The sequence below is a fragment of the Wickerhamomyces ciferrii genome, contig 00127 (assembly GCF_000313485.1).
Source record: "Wickerhamomyces ciferrii WGS project CAIF00000000 data, strain NRRL Y-1031 F-60-10, contig 00127, whole genome shotgun sequence".
NCBI classification, from domain to species: domain Eukaryota; kingdom Fungi; phylum Ascomycota; class Saccharomycetes; order Phaffomycetales; family Wickerhamomycetaceae; genus Hansenula; species Hansenula ciferrii.
Window position 1 is genome coordinate 14,389 of NW_011887613.1, and position 15,627 is coordinate 30,015.

The window sequence follows — 15,627 nt, forward strand, 5'->3', positions numbered from 1 at the left end:
TCATAAAAAGGGATCACTTAGATACCTTGAAACATAGACATCAAGATCTTATCATTAGCATCAATACCCATAGCTTTATCCAAAGATTCTAATTCTTCAAAAGTATAAGATTGATTTGTTGAACTTAATAAATACATTAATGGATCATTTTCTTGAGCATCTTCTTGTTTAATATTTAACGAATTATTATTTTGTTGTGATGGTGAAAATGGTGAGTTTTGTGATGGAGATGATGTATTTGATACTTGTTGATGAGTTTGAGGTTTAGGTTGAATAGGTTGATGAGATGGATGTTCATAAAATTTATTAAATGGTGAATCATCAAATAATTGGAATTGTGAAGTTATATGATCTGTTGTAGGTGGTGATGGGGATGGTAATTGTTGTTGAGATAATTGATGAGATGATGAACCTCCAATTCTTGGTTCATGTTGTTGTTGTTGTTTAGGAGTTTGGTCATTTAATAAATCTTGAAATTCATCTAAATTTTTGGCAAATGCTTCATTGTCACTATGATTATTTGAATAAACAAAATTTAATTCATCATGTAAAGAACTTAAATCATGATTTGTTGATGAAGATGTTCCAGTATTAGAATTTGAAATTTGATCTAATGGATCAATTTCATTATATAATTGAGATCTTCTAAATGTAGTTGGAATTTCATAATCAGCTAATAAATCATGAGAAGTTGAAGTTATTGGTGTACCAGAATTTGAATATGGAGTAGTTGTAAAAGCTGGAGATGCAGTATAACTTGAAGATAATGGACTTGGTGCATTTGATGAAGAACCACCAGTATGAATGGAACCTGAAGTTGAATAATATGATGAGTTATTTGATAACATTGGTCTAACAGATTGATTCCCATATTGTCTTGCATTATTAACAGCAGCATGATCTATTGGAGAAGGTTGACCTTGACCAAAATTTGAACAAAGTGATAAATTATGTTCATGTTTAATAATATTGACAGACCAATTTTTATATTTAACAGAATAACTAACTCTTAATCTAAAAGGACAAGAATCTTCAGGTATTGATCTTCTAACTCTTTTAACAACTTGTTTCCCATTAATGATTTTTGTTGTTGTTGATCTTGGAGTTGAAGATTTTCTATAAAGATTTTTACATTTGAAAACAACTTTTGAAGCATCAGATCTTTCAATGACTAAATTTATACCTCTTGAATCTAAATTTTCATGAATCCAAGGTTTAATATCATCTCTATTTTTGAAATTTGGTACTGGATTTAAAGCTTCCAAGATTTCTTCATTTGTTGTAATTTTATCACTGTTGTAACTCATTTTGATATATGTATGTATATAAGAAGGGTCCCGGAATAGGAGGTATAATAATATAGAGAACTATCAAGCTTTGAGGATCTAGGTAATATTTTCCCTTCAATTGAGTATTGTATGGATCTATAATCTGTACTTAATGTATAGTGGAATTCCAAACTTATTGTACACTTTTTTGATGGTTTCTTTGGAGATTAAATTTGAAAAATCATTGTGGAAAGATTGAAAAGATAAAAAACTGATGGAATTGATAATTTATTTATATCGACAACCTTGGGAACCGGGACGAAAAGAAGTTTTTTCAAAGAATTTTTGGGAAATTGGCCGTGATCGCTTGGGTTATAAAATTATCTATTCCATCAGCAGCCAATTACAATGGAGGGCGCGGGACATTTACTCTGGAGGTTATACTGGTGGTATTGTGTGTGGGAGTGCGGTTTTGTTAGGGGAAATTGGTATGGATATATAGCCCTAGTGTTACTGATTTTATTCTAGTAATTGCCTTGCTTATACCATCTTTGTGTAAATAGTTAACCCCCTCCAAACCTCTAAATCCCACCAAATTTTCTCGATTGATGGAATCGATTAGATCGCATCAGATAAAAATTTTTCAAAAACTTTTCCCGGACAATGCGGACAAAAGCACCGCAAATGCCTTCAATTCGTCAATTCCTCCAACAACAAAATCCAATCAACTTTGGGGACATTGGACATAAATTGGCAATTAAGTTTAACGAGTCACAATTTGGAAAATTTCAACAAAGAAACGAAGAAAACAGCTAAAAGAAAAAAAGAATCGAGTTGATCATTAACTTAGTCTAATATTATTGTGTCATTTGTTGAGTCTTGAATCTTGATGTGTTGGGACGGGCTTATAAGAAAGTACGTATAAGCTATTATAATATATAGCACTCGTTTGGTTTAATGATCCATGAATATCCATTGTCAAGAATTGTAGCGAAGTGGTAATTAGTTTTCGAGGCCAACGGTGATGTTGTGATGTTGGTCTAACTTAACAGTTCTATAGCCTATATATTGCAAATCAATATTACATATAATTTGAATCGTTTTCAAAGAATTGTATAGATATAGCTGGTACATATCCACTTGAAATGAGCATTAACTCCAAGATACAAGTTACAACAAGTTAGTAGTTACGTTATAGTTACGTAGCTCATATAATCTAGATCATATTTCGGCATATATCTAGAGGTTATAGTGCATGTTATTTGTCACAAATTAATGCCCTTCGATGCTTATAGCTTTGAAATAAGACGTACAAATCATACAGATTTGTAAGTACGGCATGGGTTTAAGTCTTAATTTCCATAGATTTGTGGCATCGACTCTCGAGAGTTGAAACTGTATAGATAGTTGAAGTTGACTTGATTCTTGATCCTCGTTCGTTATCTAGGTCTACTCAATGTTGGTAACATTTTTAATCATGATGTCTAAACGAATCTCGATTCTCAACCTCTGATCATTGTATACCATACAATTTTTGACATACATTTGATTTAATTTCCTGTGGTATTTCAAATGATTTACAAGCTGTTAACTAAACGATCCAAGTTTATAAATTGTCTGAAATTTGAACCAGTTAAATTCACATGTATGTCTTTTAAGCGATCAACAGAAAAATTTTTATCTTTTCCATCAGCTTCATCTGCAAAGCCCGAAATAGACGCAATTTGCAAATTCAAACTCTTTCATAATTAAGCTTAAGCTAAAAGGTTCTAATTGGCATAGTTTTATACGAGAAGATACAGGTCTGGGCGTCCAACGGGAGATACAATCGAGTCAAGTTTGTGACTGAGTTTATGGGCATTTTAACTCTTTAGGATGTCTTGATGGATGTCTTTGGAATCTAGGACCCTGTAAGTTGTACTCTTGCAGGTAACCATTCTGGCTGGAACGGAAAAACAAAGCATGGGAAAAAAAGCTCCAGAAAACGGTTGATGATTACTCGATTGAGCCATGACTTCCGTGGTATTAAAAGTTTTGAACTAGTTACTAAACTTATTTATTGTGGCATATAAAAAGTATTTGGAGTATATACTAGTATAGAGTACATCATCTTCATAAATTATAACAGTGGTCATACGAACACCATCTTCTATTGCCAATGTTCGACGTTAGACAATTAAATTTAATCTTAATGAGAGTAAGACATGTACTAAAAGACGTTTCAGATCTATAGTTTGAACTTTGTATAGGAATCAGTAGATTGATTATGATACACTATTATAACGATGTAACAATATAAAACCAGGTTGTATACTGTTCCACAAAGCCATCTTACAATCACAAATCTCACTCTTCATCAAATATTCAAATCATCAAAAACCCTACAAAATTCAAAATCACCAAAATCACCAAAATGAACAAGAAACGCGCTACAAAATAAAATCGCGAAATCCACAAAATCGCGAGACGCGCTAAAATTCAATTTTAAGAAAAGAGCCACGGTACGCGCACTCCGTCACCAATTTTGTTTCTGGTTGTTTATAATGAAATCTGAATTTTGACATGAACTTTGAACTTTTAGTTTTGACTTTTATCTTTCTTTCATAAACTTCATCAAATTCTGTTCAGATACTTCATTCACATATCATCTCATACAACATAATAATCACCATAGAGCATATTAGACCTGAGCTGAAGGGGAACATTCAACAGACAAGATCATATAAACACTATTTCATATAAGCAATAGTTTCCCATACTTCACGCGCTCTATTCAGTCAATCTTTTCATTAATCTAATTCACAAAAGTCACGGTGTTTATTTATACTCCCAATTCAGTGGCAAACATTTCAATCAAACTAGGCTTTCAATTATAATATTGTTTCAGAACATCTTAATACAATAATCATTATACAACAACAACATCAACATGCGCGCTTGTCATATGCCTTCATTACCTGAAATGCCATTTGAACATCATGAAGATCAAAATCAAGGTCAGTTTAGAAGAATGAAGTTGAAAATTCTTTACACTTTAGAAGATAATACATTTTTAGCAAGATCAAGTAATATATTAAATGTTAAAACTTTAACTATGCCAATTCCTGGTCAAAGAAATTTAATGACTCTTGGTGTTGTTTCATTGAAAGAGGTGCTACAACCAATTCAAAAATCAAGTCCTGAATTATTTGTTGATGATTCTATAGATTATTCTGTTTATGTTAAAGATATAACTGAAGAAGATGAACCTTTTGTTGGTTATGGTTTATTTCATAAAATTTTATTAGGTCAACAACAAGATACAATGGACTTTGATGATGATGAAACTTTGATTCCTGGTAGAGTTTGTTCAAATTTTGCTGCTCTATTAAGTAAAAACAGTTCTGAAACTTTAGAAATCAAATTAAGATTAGCAAGAGTTGTTTCAAAAAGATCAAATAATAATAATAATCAACCTCAACAACAGCAACAGCAACAACAACAATCTCAACAACAGCAACAACTACAACCATCTCAACAACAACGACAATCACAAGGTCAAATTCCTCAACAACAAAGTATAGGATCTAAAAGAAAAAATGATGAAATTTATAATCAAAGTCCAAATAATGTCAATAGTTCAACTTCACCAGTTTATCCAGAATTATCAACTTTCCAAATTCCTCAACAGAAACCACAAATTTATGATCATTCATCAACTAAAAAATCTAAACAAATGGCCTCATCTTCATCAACAAATTCAGCTGTTAAAGCTTCAAGAACTCAATCATTACCAGCTTTTAATCAACCTTTAAATCAACTTCACTCTTCACATTTAGCATCAATGGGTTATTTCCCTCCTTCAGCTAAAGTCTTTCCAGCTTCAACAATTGCAGGTCAAATAAGGCAAGCTGATGAAATTAAACAACATAGAACTAATTATTCTTTCCAAGTTGATGGATTAGATGGAAATGTTACCAAACCAATAACAGTTGCACCATCAAATAGATTTGCTCCAAATTTTATAAGTTCTGATAATAAAAAATTTAATTCGAAAGAATCAAAATCAAATTCTTCAACTACAAAAAAATCAAGATCTAAAAAGCAAACAAAATCTAATACAACAAAAACTCAATCTAAAAATCAAACTCAATCAAATTCAATCAAATCTTCACCTGCTGCTCCAACTTTATCAACTTTTAAAGAAATTCCAAAAAATATTCCAGAATGTTTCAATTGTCAAACTGTTTCAGCTCCAGTTTGGAGATATTTTGATACTGAAGAAGAATCTAAAAGAGGAATGTATTGTAATACTTGTTATATTTATCTATTAGATAAAGGATCTCAAAGACCAAAGAATTATTATAATAATTCAAATAATAATAATGAATTAAAACCATCTTCTGCAAAATATACTAAAAAAGATTCAAAAGATTTGAATAATAGTTCAAATAATCCTCAACAACAACAACAACAATTGGATAATGGACCTAAATTACATTCAATGAAACATGAACAAACTTCATCAGATCCAGTTGAAGAATTTCAAGATATGGTTAGTAGTGATTTAGATTTTAATTTTGGTCCAATGACAGATATAGATCCATTACCACAACAAAAAAGAACTCCACAAATTTTAAATACAGAAGATAAAGAAAATATACCACCAATTTCAATTCAAAAATTATCAAGACAAAATTCATTTGAAAAAATGTTAATTAAATCATTTAGTGGTGTACCACCAAATATGAATAATATAAATTCCACAACTCCAAATAATGAATGGCTTAATGAATTTTTCGAACCAACTCCAAAAGATCAAGATCAACAAGATTCATCAATAACACCAAAAGATTTTGACAATACTCCAAGAGATTTAGCAACTTGTAATACATTACCTTGTGAAGATGATACACCACCTTCTCAACCATTACCACAAGTTAATGAATCAAATAATGGGTTAAATCATAAAGATTCAAATTCTATAGATCAAAAAGAATCAAATTTAAAAGTCTCAATGATGCCCTCATCACCTTTTAATTTAAATACTCAAGATGTTAATACTTCTTCTCCAGAAACTGTTGATCATACATCTGATTGGTTAAGTGAACATACAAAATTAAGTTCAATGGATAATGAAGAACAAGTTTCAAAATGATTAGGTTCTTTAGGTTTTAATGATTTATATAATGATTTTCTTTACTATATTGGTTTTACATCATAGGTACAATTTAGTTAAATTTTTGGTTAATTTTTCTTCTGTTTTTTTCAACATTTTTAGGTTTTTTTGTTCACATTTTTTAATCATAGCATTTGCATACACTATACATATATAGATTCATTTCTTAATTGTACTAATATATTTATAAAACTTGATATCTTGTAGTGTTTTTGATTTTGACGTTTTATTGTTTATTCTTTGCAATCTATTTTAGGAAATTTCGGAAATTTTTGGCATAAAAGATTAGCGGTACTACGCCAAAAAAAAGTTAAAACTCGTGTTTTGCAAAATTGCGAAAAAAACCGTCGTTGATGTTGACATTTCAAAATTAACAGATTTCAAGTTTTTCTAATATTATAAACTTATATTCAATTAGATTTTGTTGATAAAAGAGTTTTGAAAGGAAATATTTGGAGCGCTTGGAGAGATGGTTGAAGTGACTACTTTGGGATACTATGCTGTTGCTGCGATAGTGACATTGGTGATAATTGTAAGTTGAAGATTGAATGTTTTGTTTCTTCATTACACGCTTTTTCAAAGCTTTGGAATGGAATATTTTAAAGAGGTTTCTTTGATACTAACTAGAATCGATAGATTTATTCTACAATTATAATATTTTCACATAAGCCTCGAGCTCCACATGTATCAGAATTACAATATATAACAATAGATTCTAAGGGTGAAGATATAGTAAAGTATGATTTACCAATTCGTGGTGATTTAGAAATTAAAGATGATATAGAGTTAAGTGTTGTTATTCCATGTTATAATGAAACTAAGAGATTGAAAATCATGTTAGAAGATGCAATTTCTCATTTATACAAGACATATGATGATAAATTTGAAATTATAATTGTTGATGATGGTTCAAAAGATGGTACTGCTGAATATGCATTAGATTTAGGTTTAAATTATTTTAAATTACAAAAAGGTCAATTAAGAATTGTAAAATTAGTCAAGAATAGGGGGAAAGGTGGTGCTGTTACACATGGTATACAACATGTTCGTGGTAAATATGCCATCTTTGCAGATGCAGATGGTGCTTCTAAATTTAGTGATGTTGAACAATTAATTAAAAGTATACAATCAGCAGGTGATTCACCAGCCCTTGCAATTGGATCAAGAGCTCATATGGTTGATTCAGATGCTGTCGTTAAGAGATCTTTTATAAGAAATTTCTTAATGTATAGTTTACATACATTAGTTTTCATTTTTGGAATAAGAGATATTAAAGATACACAATGTGGATTTAAATTATTTAATAGATCAGCAATTTTAAAAATTTTCCCATATATGCATACTGAAGGTTGGATATTTGATGTTGAAATTTTAATCTTAGCTATAAGAAAACAAATTCCAATTAAAGAAGTTCCAATTTCATGGCATGAAGTTGATGGTTCAAAAGTTGATTTAGCAAGAGATAGTATAAATATGGCTATCGATTTAGTTGTTACAAGATTAGCATATATTTTAGGGATTTATAAAGATTATAAATGAACCACCTGATATGATTATACATATACATATATAGAGACAGCTACAGTTCAATTGTTTGCATATTTTAATTTCACATTGTCATCATTATTCTTCTATATATATATATTAGATACAACCCTTTATTCAAAGGGATAAAAAACAAATTCATCAGATTTTTGAAGCATTTGGATTCATTTCCCAGGTTTTAACAATTCTCTATTTAAAATTCTAGCATTATCCATAAACGTTTCAGACATATCTTCAAATGTAAAGCTATCAGTTTCTAATTTTTCATAAGATGAAACTAATTTTTTGATATCAATTTCAATTTCTAATTCTAAAGATTCTTGTTCTTGTTGATTTCTACCTTTTAATCTTTGTTGAACATCTGTAATATCAAATCTTGATGCAGTTAAATCATGGAAAATTGAAGTTCTTCTTTTAGATCTTTCAGATTCTGGTGTAACATCTTGAAATCTTGCAGGATTTTCATTACTTGGTAATTCAATACTCATTGTTAATCTAAAATCAAATATTTGATCAGGATTATGAATAAATAAACTTGCTAATTTTCTTTTTTCAATATTTTGAACAATTCTTTGAGTACTTTTATCAGTTGTTAATCTATAAAATTTTGGCATTTGATTTCTTTGAGCTTCCCTATATTGTCTATCTATTTGATCAAATTTAACCGTTTTAAAATTATCTTTATGAAGTTTTGTTAAATTGATTAAAAATTTCTTTAATCTTTCAAAATGATCTTTATCAACACCTGTTTTAAATGTACATTGTAATGCAAATCCATCATCTAATATAGATTCTGTTGTTACAGGTAATTGAACTCTTCTATCTGTAGTTTTATCCCAAATTCTACCAAATTTAGTTTCTAATTCTAAATATTGACGTAATTCTTTTGGAGTTGAATGTATTTGTGCATAAATCCAATTTGTTATTCTTCTTGTTATATCATTATATGGTTTAACACCAGTTATAGAAACGGCTTTATTGAAAGTATTTCTACTGGATTGACCATTACCTTCAGTATAATCACCTGGTTGTTCTTCAGCTAAATGTTTCCATTTTCTTGCCCAAATCGGAGGTTGTTCATAACGTCTTGGTTTACCTTTCACTTTAGGTTTTTGTTTTTCAATTGATTTCAATTTTGATAATTCATCATCAATTGTTGCAGGATGATGGTGATGATTATTGTTTTGAATGTTCCCACTGTTTCTTGGTGATTGAGGTTTAGATGCAGTTTGTTTTCTCTTAGTTGTTGGTGATCTTGAAGGTGAACGTTTTGGTGAAGATGGTTTTTCCTTTTTAGCAGATTTTGGAGATAAAACTTTTGGTGAACTTTCCAATTTTTGAGAGTTTTGAGAATTGGATTGAATATTTTGTTGTTTTTCTTCTTCAGGTTCTTTATATTGAGGTTCTTCAAATTCAATTGGCTTATCAGTATTCATCACATCTTGTAATGAAGGTTGTCTAGGAATAGTTTTCTTAGGCAAAGCAGGAGAGCTTGATTCACTTGTTGATACTTCATATGACAATCTTCTAGCAATACTTGGAGTTTCTTTACCATCAACATCAACATCTTTTTCATTTGTTAAACTTGTAATACTACTACGCGCTTTGATCAAATCAATTGGTTTACTACCAGGTGTAACTGGATTGGAACCTTGTGGCGGTAGTTTGGAAGGTAGCACCGGTGAATTCATTGGATGTATTATGCTTGATGAAGGAGATGATAAATTTTGACCATCATCGTCATTGTTTACTAAACTGCTAATTGATGAATATCTATGTTTTAATTCTGGACGGTCATTGTTGTTATTGTTGGGGGTCTGTTGTGGTTCCTTTTTCTCTTCTTTTACCGGTTGAGCACCTGAATCTGAAGGCCCTAACAAGTTTCTCAAATCCATCCTGATTGATAATATAATACAAATTTGAATTGGTTATTAATGGTTTGCAGTACCTTAATATTTTATTTCAACTGTCATTAAAAAGCTGTGATGCACTTTTTGCAATGTATAGAAATTCGCGGGTCTGCGTGCGCGCTTCGTAAAATAGTTACCCTGTGATTATGTAAGTGGTTTGTAATCAGTATAGCCAAATTTTATATCAGTATTACAATTGTTAAGAGAAAATCATGATTATGTATAATATAAGCATATAAAACAATATATAGAATAACTGAAAAAGCATTTAAATTGGTATCTTATGACAACGGTCTTTATAAACAATATATGACATAACAATAAAACATGATCTAAAAATGAAAACAAAATATAAAAGTGCATGTCATAATGATGATTGATCTAAAATATAGATGTATGAGTTTGTTCATTAAGTATAATATGATATGAGTAATAAAATTTCATTAAAAATAAATCTGAGAGAGATTAAACGATAAATATATATAAAAAAATGAGTATGTAAAAATTTAATTAAAAAATGTAAAGAACAAAACAAGACCTGTTGTCAAATTCTAAAAAATAATAATAAGTGTATATGGGGGTCATAAAACGTTCATTTATAAGGAGCTGGTGAAGAAACTCTTAATCCAGTTGCAGGGTTAACAATTTCTAAAACTTTTTTAGCTCTTGGTGTGATATTCTTTGGGCTTTCATTAGTTGTTGTATAATCTTTTCTCGTAATTGGTGATGTTGTATCAACTGCAATAGTTGAAGGGGAATTTTTTGGACTAAAAGTATGTGAAGTATAAGGATTAAATCTATGATGTTGAACAGCATGATGTTCATGAATCTCTGGACAAAATTCTAAATCATCTTCTAAATCGAATCCTTTTGATGCATGAAATCTTGCTCTTGATGAATATAAAGAGGCAAAATTTAAATTTGGTGAATTTGAAGCTCTTGGTGTTGGATAAACACCTTGTCCAGTACTTCTAATTGATAAGTTCAAATTATTATAAGCAGATGAACTTGGTTGACTTAAAGTAGCATTGTTATTTAAAGGTGAGTTGTTATAAATGTAACCATTACCATTTGAACCATTTGAACCAACAGATACTGCACTTGCTAACCCATTTGAACCGTTTGAACTTGGGTTTGAACCATTATAAGGGTAAACTTGGTTAGCTAATGGAGAGAAATCATAATTAGATTGTTGATATAAATTGTTTTGTTGAGTTTGTTGTTGTTGTTGAATTGATGATTGTTGACCAGGTAACGATGATTGATTTGTTGTTGTTTGGGTACCTAAAGGTCTATTTTGACTATAAAATGTGGTCATTATGAATCTTTGGATACTTGTGAGTGTGAGTTTAATGGAAAGTTTCTATATGGTCTATGTTAGTTTCTCATTAATCACTTTTAAAAGTTCGATTCATTAGTTTTGATGTCTTAAAATTGAACCTACCCCTTGTGTTTTTCGAGAATAATTTAAGTGTTATCCGAGATCTGCAATGGTTTTCTCTCTCAAATTAAGGTTAAATTAGTCGATGAGCTGATTGATTTAATGCAAATAGTTGATCTAGTTTATTTGTGTGTGTGTGTTTGTTTATAGCTTGAGTTTTCTGATTAGTTTGTAGTTGGTTTTTTAATACTTGGTTATTTCTATCCCTTTCGATTGGGAACTTTTGAGATTTAAATGTGGTTGGTTATCTGACAATTTTGAATTTCAACTGGCAAACGTGCGCGAACCGGCATCACCAGCCAGGAAAAAGAAAAGTGACATCACCGTATTTCTAGACTGCCCAATGCGGTAATAAGTTATACACGTCTACAATTAAATTATATTTTATAAAACATTTTATAAAATTATGAATGGGAATTAAATATAAAATCTATGTAACAACATTTCAAGGGACATGACAAAATGATAATTAAAAAGCACAAAGGTTTATAAACGAAACAATTGAAATAAAAAAAATGGAATAAAAACGATTAAATATAAACTTGTATGAATGTGAAAATTGGTTCTAGGGTGATATAACTAGAACTAAGAAGGAACAAAAATGTAATAATATATGTATATGTGTTTATGTGTGTTTGATTGTTAAAAAAAACAATTATGTGTATCATTAATTCTTGGATATATCTATTCCAAGGTTTTTAACATTAGGTAATTTAACTCTTTCTTTTTCGCCATGATGATGAATTTGTTCATGATGATTAGAATGTTTATTTGAATTTGGTGATGATTTTGATGATGAATTTAATAAATTTTCAATCCGTACTCTATTATTTTGTTGTAAATCATTTGAAGGTTGACGATCATGTGAAATCTTTGGATTTGAAATTGGTTGATATTGATATGAATACATTGGAGTTGAACTTGATTGATTATTATTAGAACTTGATGAATTTGATGATTGATGTGCATATGAATTTGTTTCATTATTTAATACATTATTTAACCAAGAACGACGTTGTGGTTGTTGTTGTGAAGATGTTGATGATGTTGAAGAATGTGTAGAAGATGGATTGTGTTGTGATTGTGTTTGTGTTTGTGAGATCTGTTGTTGTTGTTGTGATGATTGGTTTGATTGTTGAGTTTGCTGTTGGGTTTGTTGTTGTAAATGTGCTGGTTGTGAATATTGGGCATATTGTGGTTGTGTATGTAAATTATGATCATAAGAAGTCATATAAGAAGATTGTAAAGGTTTACCAAATGTAAATGAATGATTTGTTGGAGTTCTTGCAGATGAATCAAATGATGAATTAGTTGGTGTATTTGCATTCGAAATATTTGAACTAAAACTTGAATTATAAGGACTTATTAAACTATCACCAGTTGAGCCTGATCCATTTGATGTTAAAAATTGTACTGAAGGTAATGCAGATGAAGAATTTTGATAATTTGAATTAAATTGATGAATAGAATTTGCAGGAGAAATGGGGCTTAATAATAAATGATTTGAAGTTGATGTAGCAGATCTTGGAGTTGGAACTGTGTAAGGAGCATCATTATATATAGTTTTTCTTGATGGTAATGCAATAGGTCTTGGTCTATGTTTAGATCTGAATTGTGTAGGTCTTAATAAATTAGTTGCAGCATCTGGTAAATTTGTTGATGAATTTGAATCTGATTGATGTTGATAAAAATTCTTGTTATTTTCATGAAGATCATTTCCATTATTATTACTTTGATAATGTTCAGGTTCATTTATTTGAGGATGTTGAAGTTCATTATTTTCACTAATTTCATTTGGACGTATTTTACCATTCAATACTTCAGGTTCATGAGCATGAACAGTTTGTTTATGTTGTCTTAAATTATCCAATCTTGAAAATTTTCTTGCGCAATGAACACATTCAAAAGGTCTTTCACCAGTATGTTTTCTTATATGTCTTGCTAAATGTTCTGATCTTGTGAAAGTCATATGACAATCTGGATATCCAGTACATTGGAATGTTCTTCCTTTAATCTTCTTTTTCACTGAAGGTAAAGTATTTGTCATCTTGTAATATTATTTTATCTTATAATGAAATCTTAAAGTCTCTTCTTAATGTGTAAATGGTACTTCCTTCTGTTGTTATACACGCCTTGTGTGAATTAAAAATAGCTTCTTTCAGGTACCGAGATTGAAAACCTTCACTTTCAGTCACAGGGGCTATGGAAACAATTTATAATGGTGTTGATATTTTGGACAGGAATGATGGGTCTGGTATGGTGGACGTGTTATTTTGGGAAGTTTGTGGTATTAGAGTAATTATTGCTTGAGATTTTGGATGATGTGTCTAAATCTAGCTAGTACTACCAGGGGATGATGATGTCTAATAGATTTTTCGGTGATGGGTATTTTTTTTTCACAAGCAAACACGAACACGAAAAATGAACAAGCTAAACGATATGGTAATGGGAGCGTGTTAATGGAAATGTTTTATTTGAAAAATGTAAGCTATTTGACCAGTGTAGTTGTTGTAGTAGGAGTTGAGTTGTAAAATTGTGTTGTTGAAATTCTGGGATGTTCAAAATGTTAAATAACTTTTGTTTGGTAAGTTTTGAACTTTTGACTATTTGATCGAATATGTGAGTCTTGGTTACAACTTACCTTAGCGTTTCCAGGTTCAGGTTCCTGTTTGGTTTCTTTTGCCTGGGATATGCGTTTGAACTTTGAACTTTATATGGATTCTGGACAGGAACAGACTTTACTTGACAAAAGTTTTTTTTGGGTAGAATTGACAGTTAATAGTTAATTGGTGAACTTGATGAAAGTGTATAAATTTTTGTAAAAAGGGTACTTAAAGCTTCTTAAGGGCTAATTGAATTTCCTTCCTTTGACTTTCGAAAGGATGTCTGTTTGTTAATGTGCGATGTAGTATGTACTTTGTTAGGTATGTACCTGTCCATGAGATCTGTATTGGTGGGTCTATCGGTCTGTAGACCCGCTAGGGGAAACTTTCTAGTCTCTGGAGACTCCCCGATACATATAAGGTACATGATAAGTTATAACTAAAAGTATGAGAAACCTCTAAGGAATCATTCCTTTTCAAAAGGAATGTCAGGAAGTTATACTATTAATAATAAGGCATCTTTACCTATCATGTCACTCTAGCTTAAATTCACCCATGTTTACCTTCAAAAGAACATCTGGTTGGCTGAAAATTTGGAAAGGTATGAACTTGATCTTTTGCTCTTATATACTCAAAATTTAAAATATGTTTCATGATGAAACAGGGTTCGCCCTTAATGCTTCAAACATGTCTGTTGAAGCACGAAATTCGCTTTTCAAAGATATCAACAAGTTACCAACACCTAAATGATCTTATTGATCTTCCATCTCATGATTACAATGTACCATCAAAATAACTTACTGACTCCAAGCAAATTATAGCATATAGCTTATAGCATACAACTTCTTATTATAGTTTTGTTGGTTGGTCAAATATGGTTACCAAAGTCTGGATCTCGCTGTTTAAAGAAGCTTGGTCCCTGGTGAAACCGGGTCTCTTTTTATTTTATAGACTCGAATCTCGAATTCAAGATAGATTTATAAGCTAGATGGTAAGAAATTAAGCTCCAATGAAGTCATGAAGTTAAATATTGATTTGCACATGATTTTTATTTATAGAATATAGAATAACGTACCTGTATATAACATATATCACTTGAGCTATACAAAAACTACTATATTCAAGTGCTTTAATTGATACAAATTTTAACGGCTAGTTTAGTACGCGGGCAGTGTGGGACGTTAAAGCGTTAAAGTTAGAACTCTTCAGAACAATTATGTAGGCGCCTACTTGAGGTACTGATCAGTGATGAGATGGATCTAAAGTATAGGCTATACTTTGACTCGTTTAAATACGTTGTCGCGATGTGATTTTTCATTTAGAACTGCCAGGCTCCAGCTATAGATACATTTGCAAGCACTTACTAAGGAAGTTGATATTCCACTCGAGTCCACTTTGAACGATAATTTGTGTAATCAGATATATCATCATTCACAAAATTGTACAATTAAGGTAGATCTAGGCATATATAGTACATCAGTTTCTGGAGAATTAATCGTAACTTTATCTGGATGTCTTACAAGTTACATGTGATTGTAATCAGAGAGATGGGTAGTGTAGGTAATTATAATATTACAGTTACCATCATCGCCTTAGATTCAACTACCATGAACATCACGATTCGTTATTGATTGATAAATAATCATATTCAAGCCTCATGAATTCAAGTGAAATGTATCTATATACATCAGTGAGTACGCTA

At 30.5% G+C, this 15,627-nt stretch overlaps 6 protein-coding genes across 6 annotated transcripts; 2 read left to right on the plus strand and 4 right to left on the minus strand.

Moving 5' to 3' along the window:
• Window positions 1-17: 17 nt before the first annotated feature.
• On the minus strand, window positions 18-1,307 carry BN7_3991 (Iron-regulated transcriptional activator AFT1; the record flags this gene model as incomplete). Its single annotated transcript, XM_011275393.1, has 1 exon — window positions 18-1,307. One exon carries the CDS (start codon window positions 1,305-1,307, stop codon window positions 18-20), a length of 1,290 nt encoding a protein of 429 aa, XP_011273695.1.
• Window positions 1,308-4,197: 2,890 nt separating this feature from the next.
• Window positions 4,198-6,405, plus strand: SPT21 (Spt21p; the record flags this gene model as incomplete). Its single annotated transcript, XM_011275394.1, has 1 exon — window positions 4,198-6,405. The coding sequence occupies one exon, from the start codon at window positions 4,198-4,200 to the stop codon at window positions 6,403-6,405; it is 2,208 nt and encodes a 735-aa protein (XP_011273696.1).
• Window positions 6,406-6,895: 490 nt separating this feature from the next.
• Window positions 6,896-7,965, plus strand: ALG5 (dolichyl-phosphate beta-glucosyltransferase; the record flags this gene model as incomplete). Its single annotated transcript, XM_011275395.1, has 2 exons — window positions 6,896-6,958; window positions 7,063-7,965. 2 exons carry the CDS (start codon window positions 6,896-6,898, stop codon window positions 7,963-7,965), a joined length of 966 nt encoding a protein of 321 aa, XP_011273697.1.
• A 170-nt stretch (window positions 7,966-8,135) lies between these two features.
• Window positions 8,136-9,866, minus strand: CET1 (polynucleotide 5'-phosphatase; the record flags this gene model as incomplete). The annotated part of the gene is made up of 1 exon (XM_011275396.1): window positions 8,136-9,866. One exon carries the CDS (start codon window positions 9,864-9,866, stop codon window positions 8,136-8,138), a length of 1,731 nt encoding a protein of 576 aa, XP_011273698.1.
• Window positions 9,867-10,473: 607 nt separating this feature from the next.
• Window positions 10,474-11,199, minus strand: BN7_3995 (uncharacterized protein; the record flags this gene model as incomplete). Its single annotated transcript, XM_011275397.1, has 1 exon — window positions 10,474-11,199. One exon carries the CDS (start codon window positions 11,197-11,199, stop codon window positions 10,474-10,476), a length of 726 nt encoding a protein of 241 aa, XP_011273699.1.
• A 790-nt stretch (window positions 11,200-11,989) lies between these two features.
• USV1 (Usv1p) lies at window positions 11,990-13,369 on the minus strand (the record flags this gene model as incomplete). The annotated part of the gene is made up of 1 exon (XM_011275398.1): window positions 11,990-13,369. The coding sequence occupies one exon, from the start codon at window positions 13,367-13,369 to the stop codon at window positions 11,990-11,992; it is 1,380 nt and encodes a 459-aa protein (XP_011273700.1).
• Between the last annotated feature and the right edge of the window lie 2,258 nt (window positions 13,370-15,627).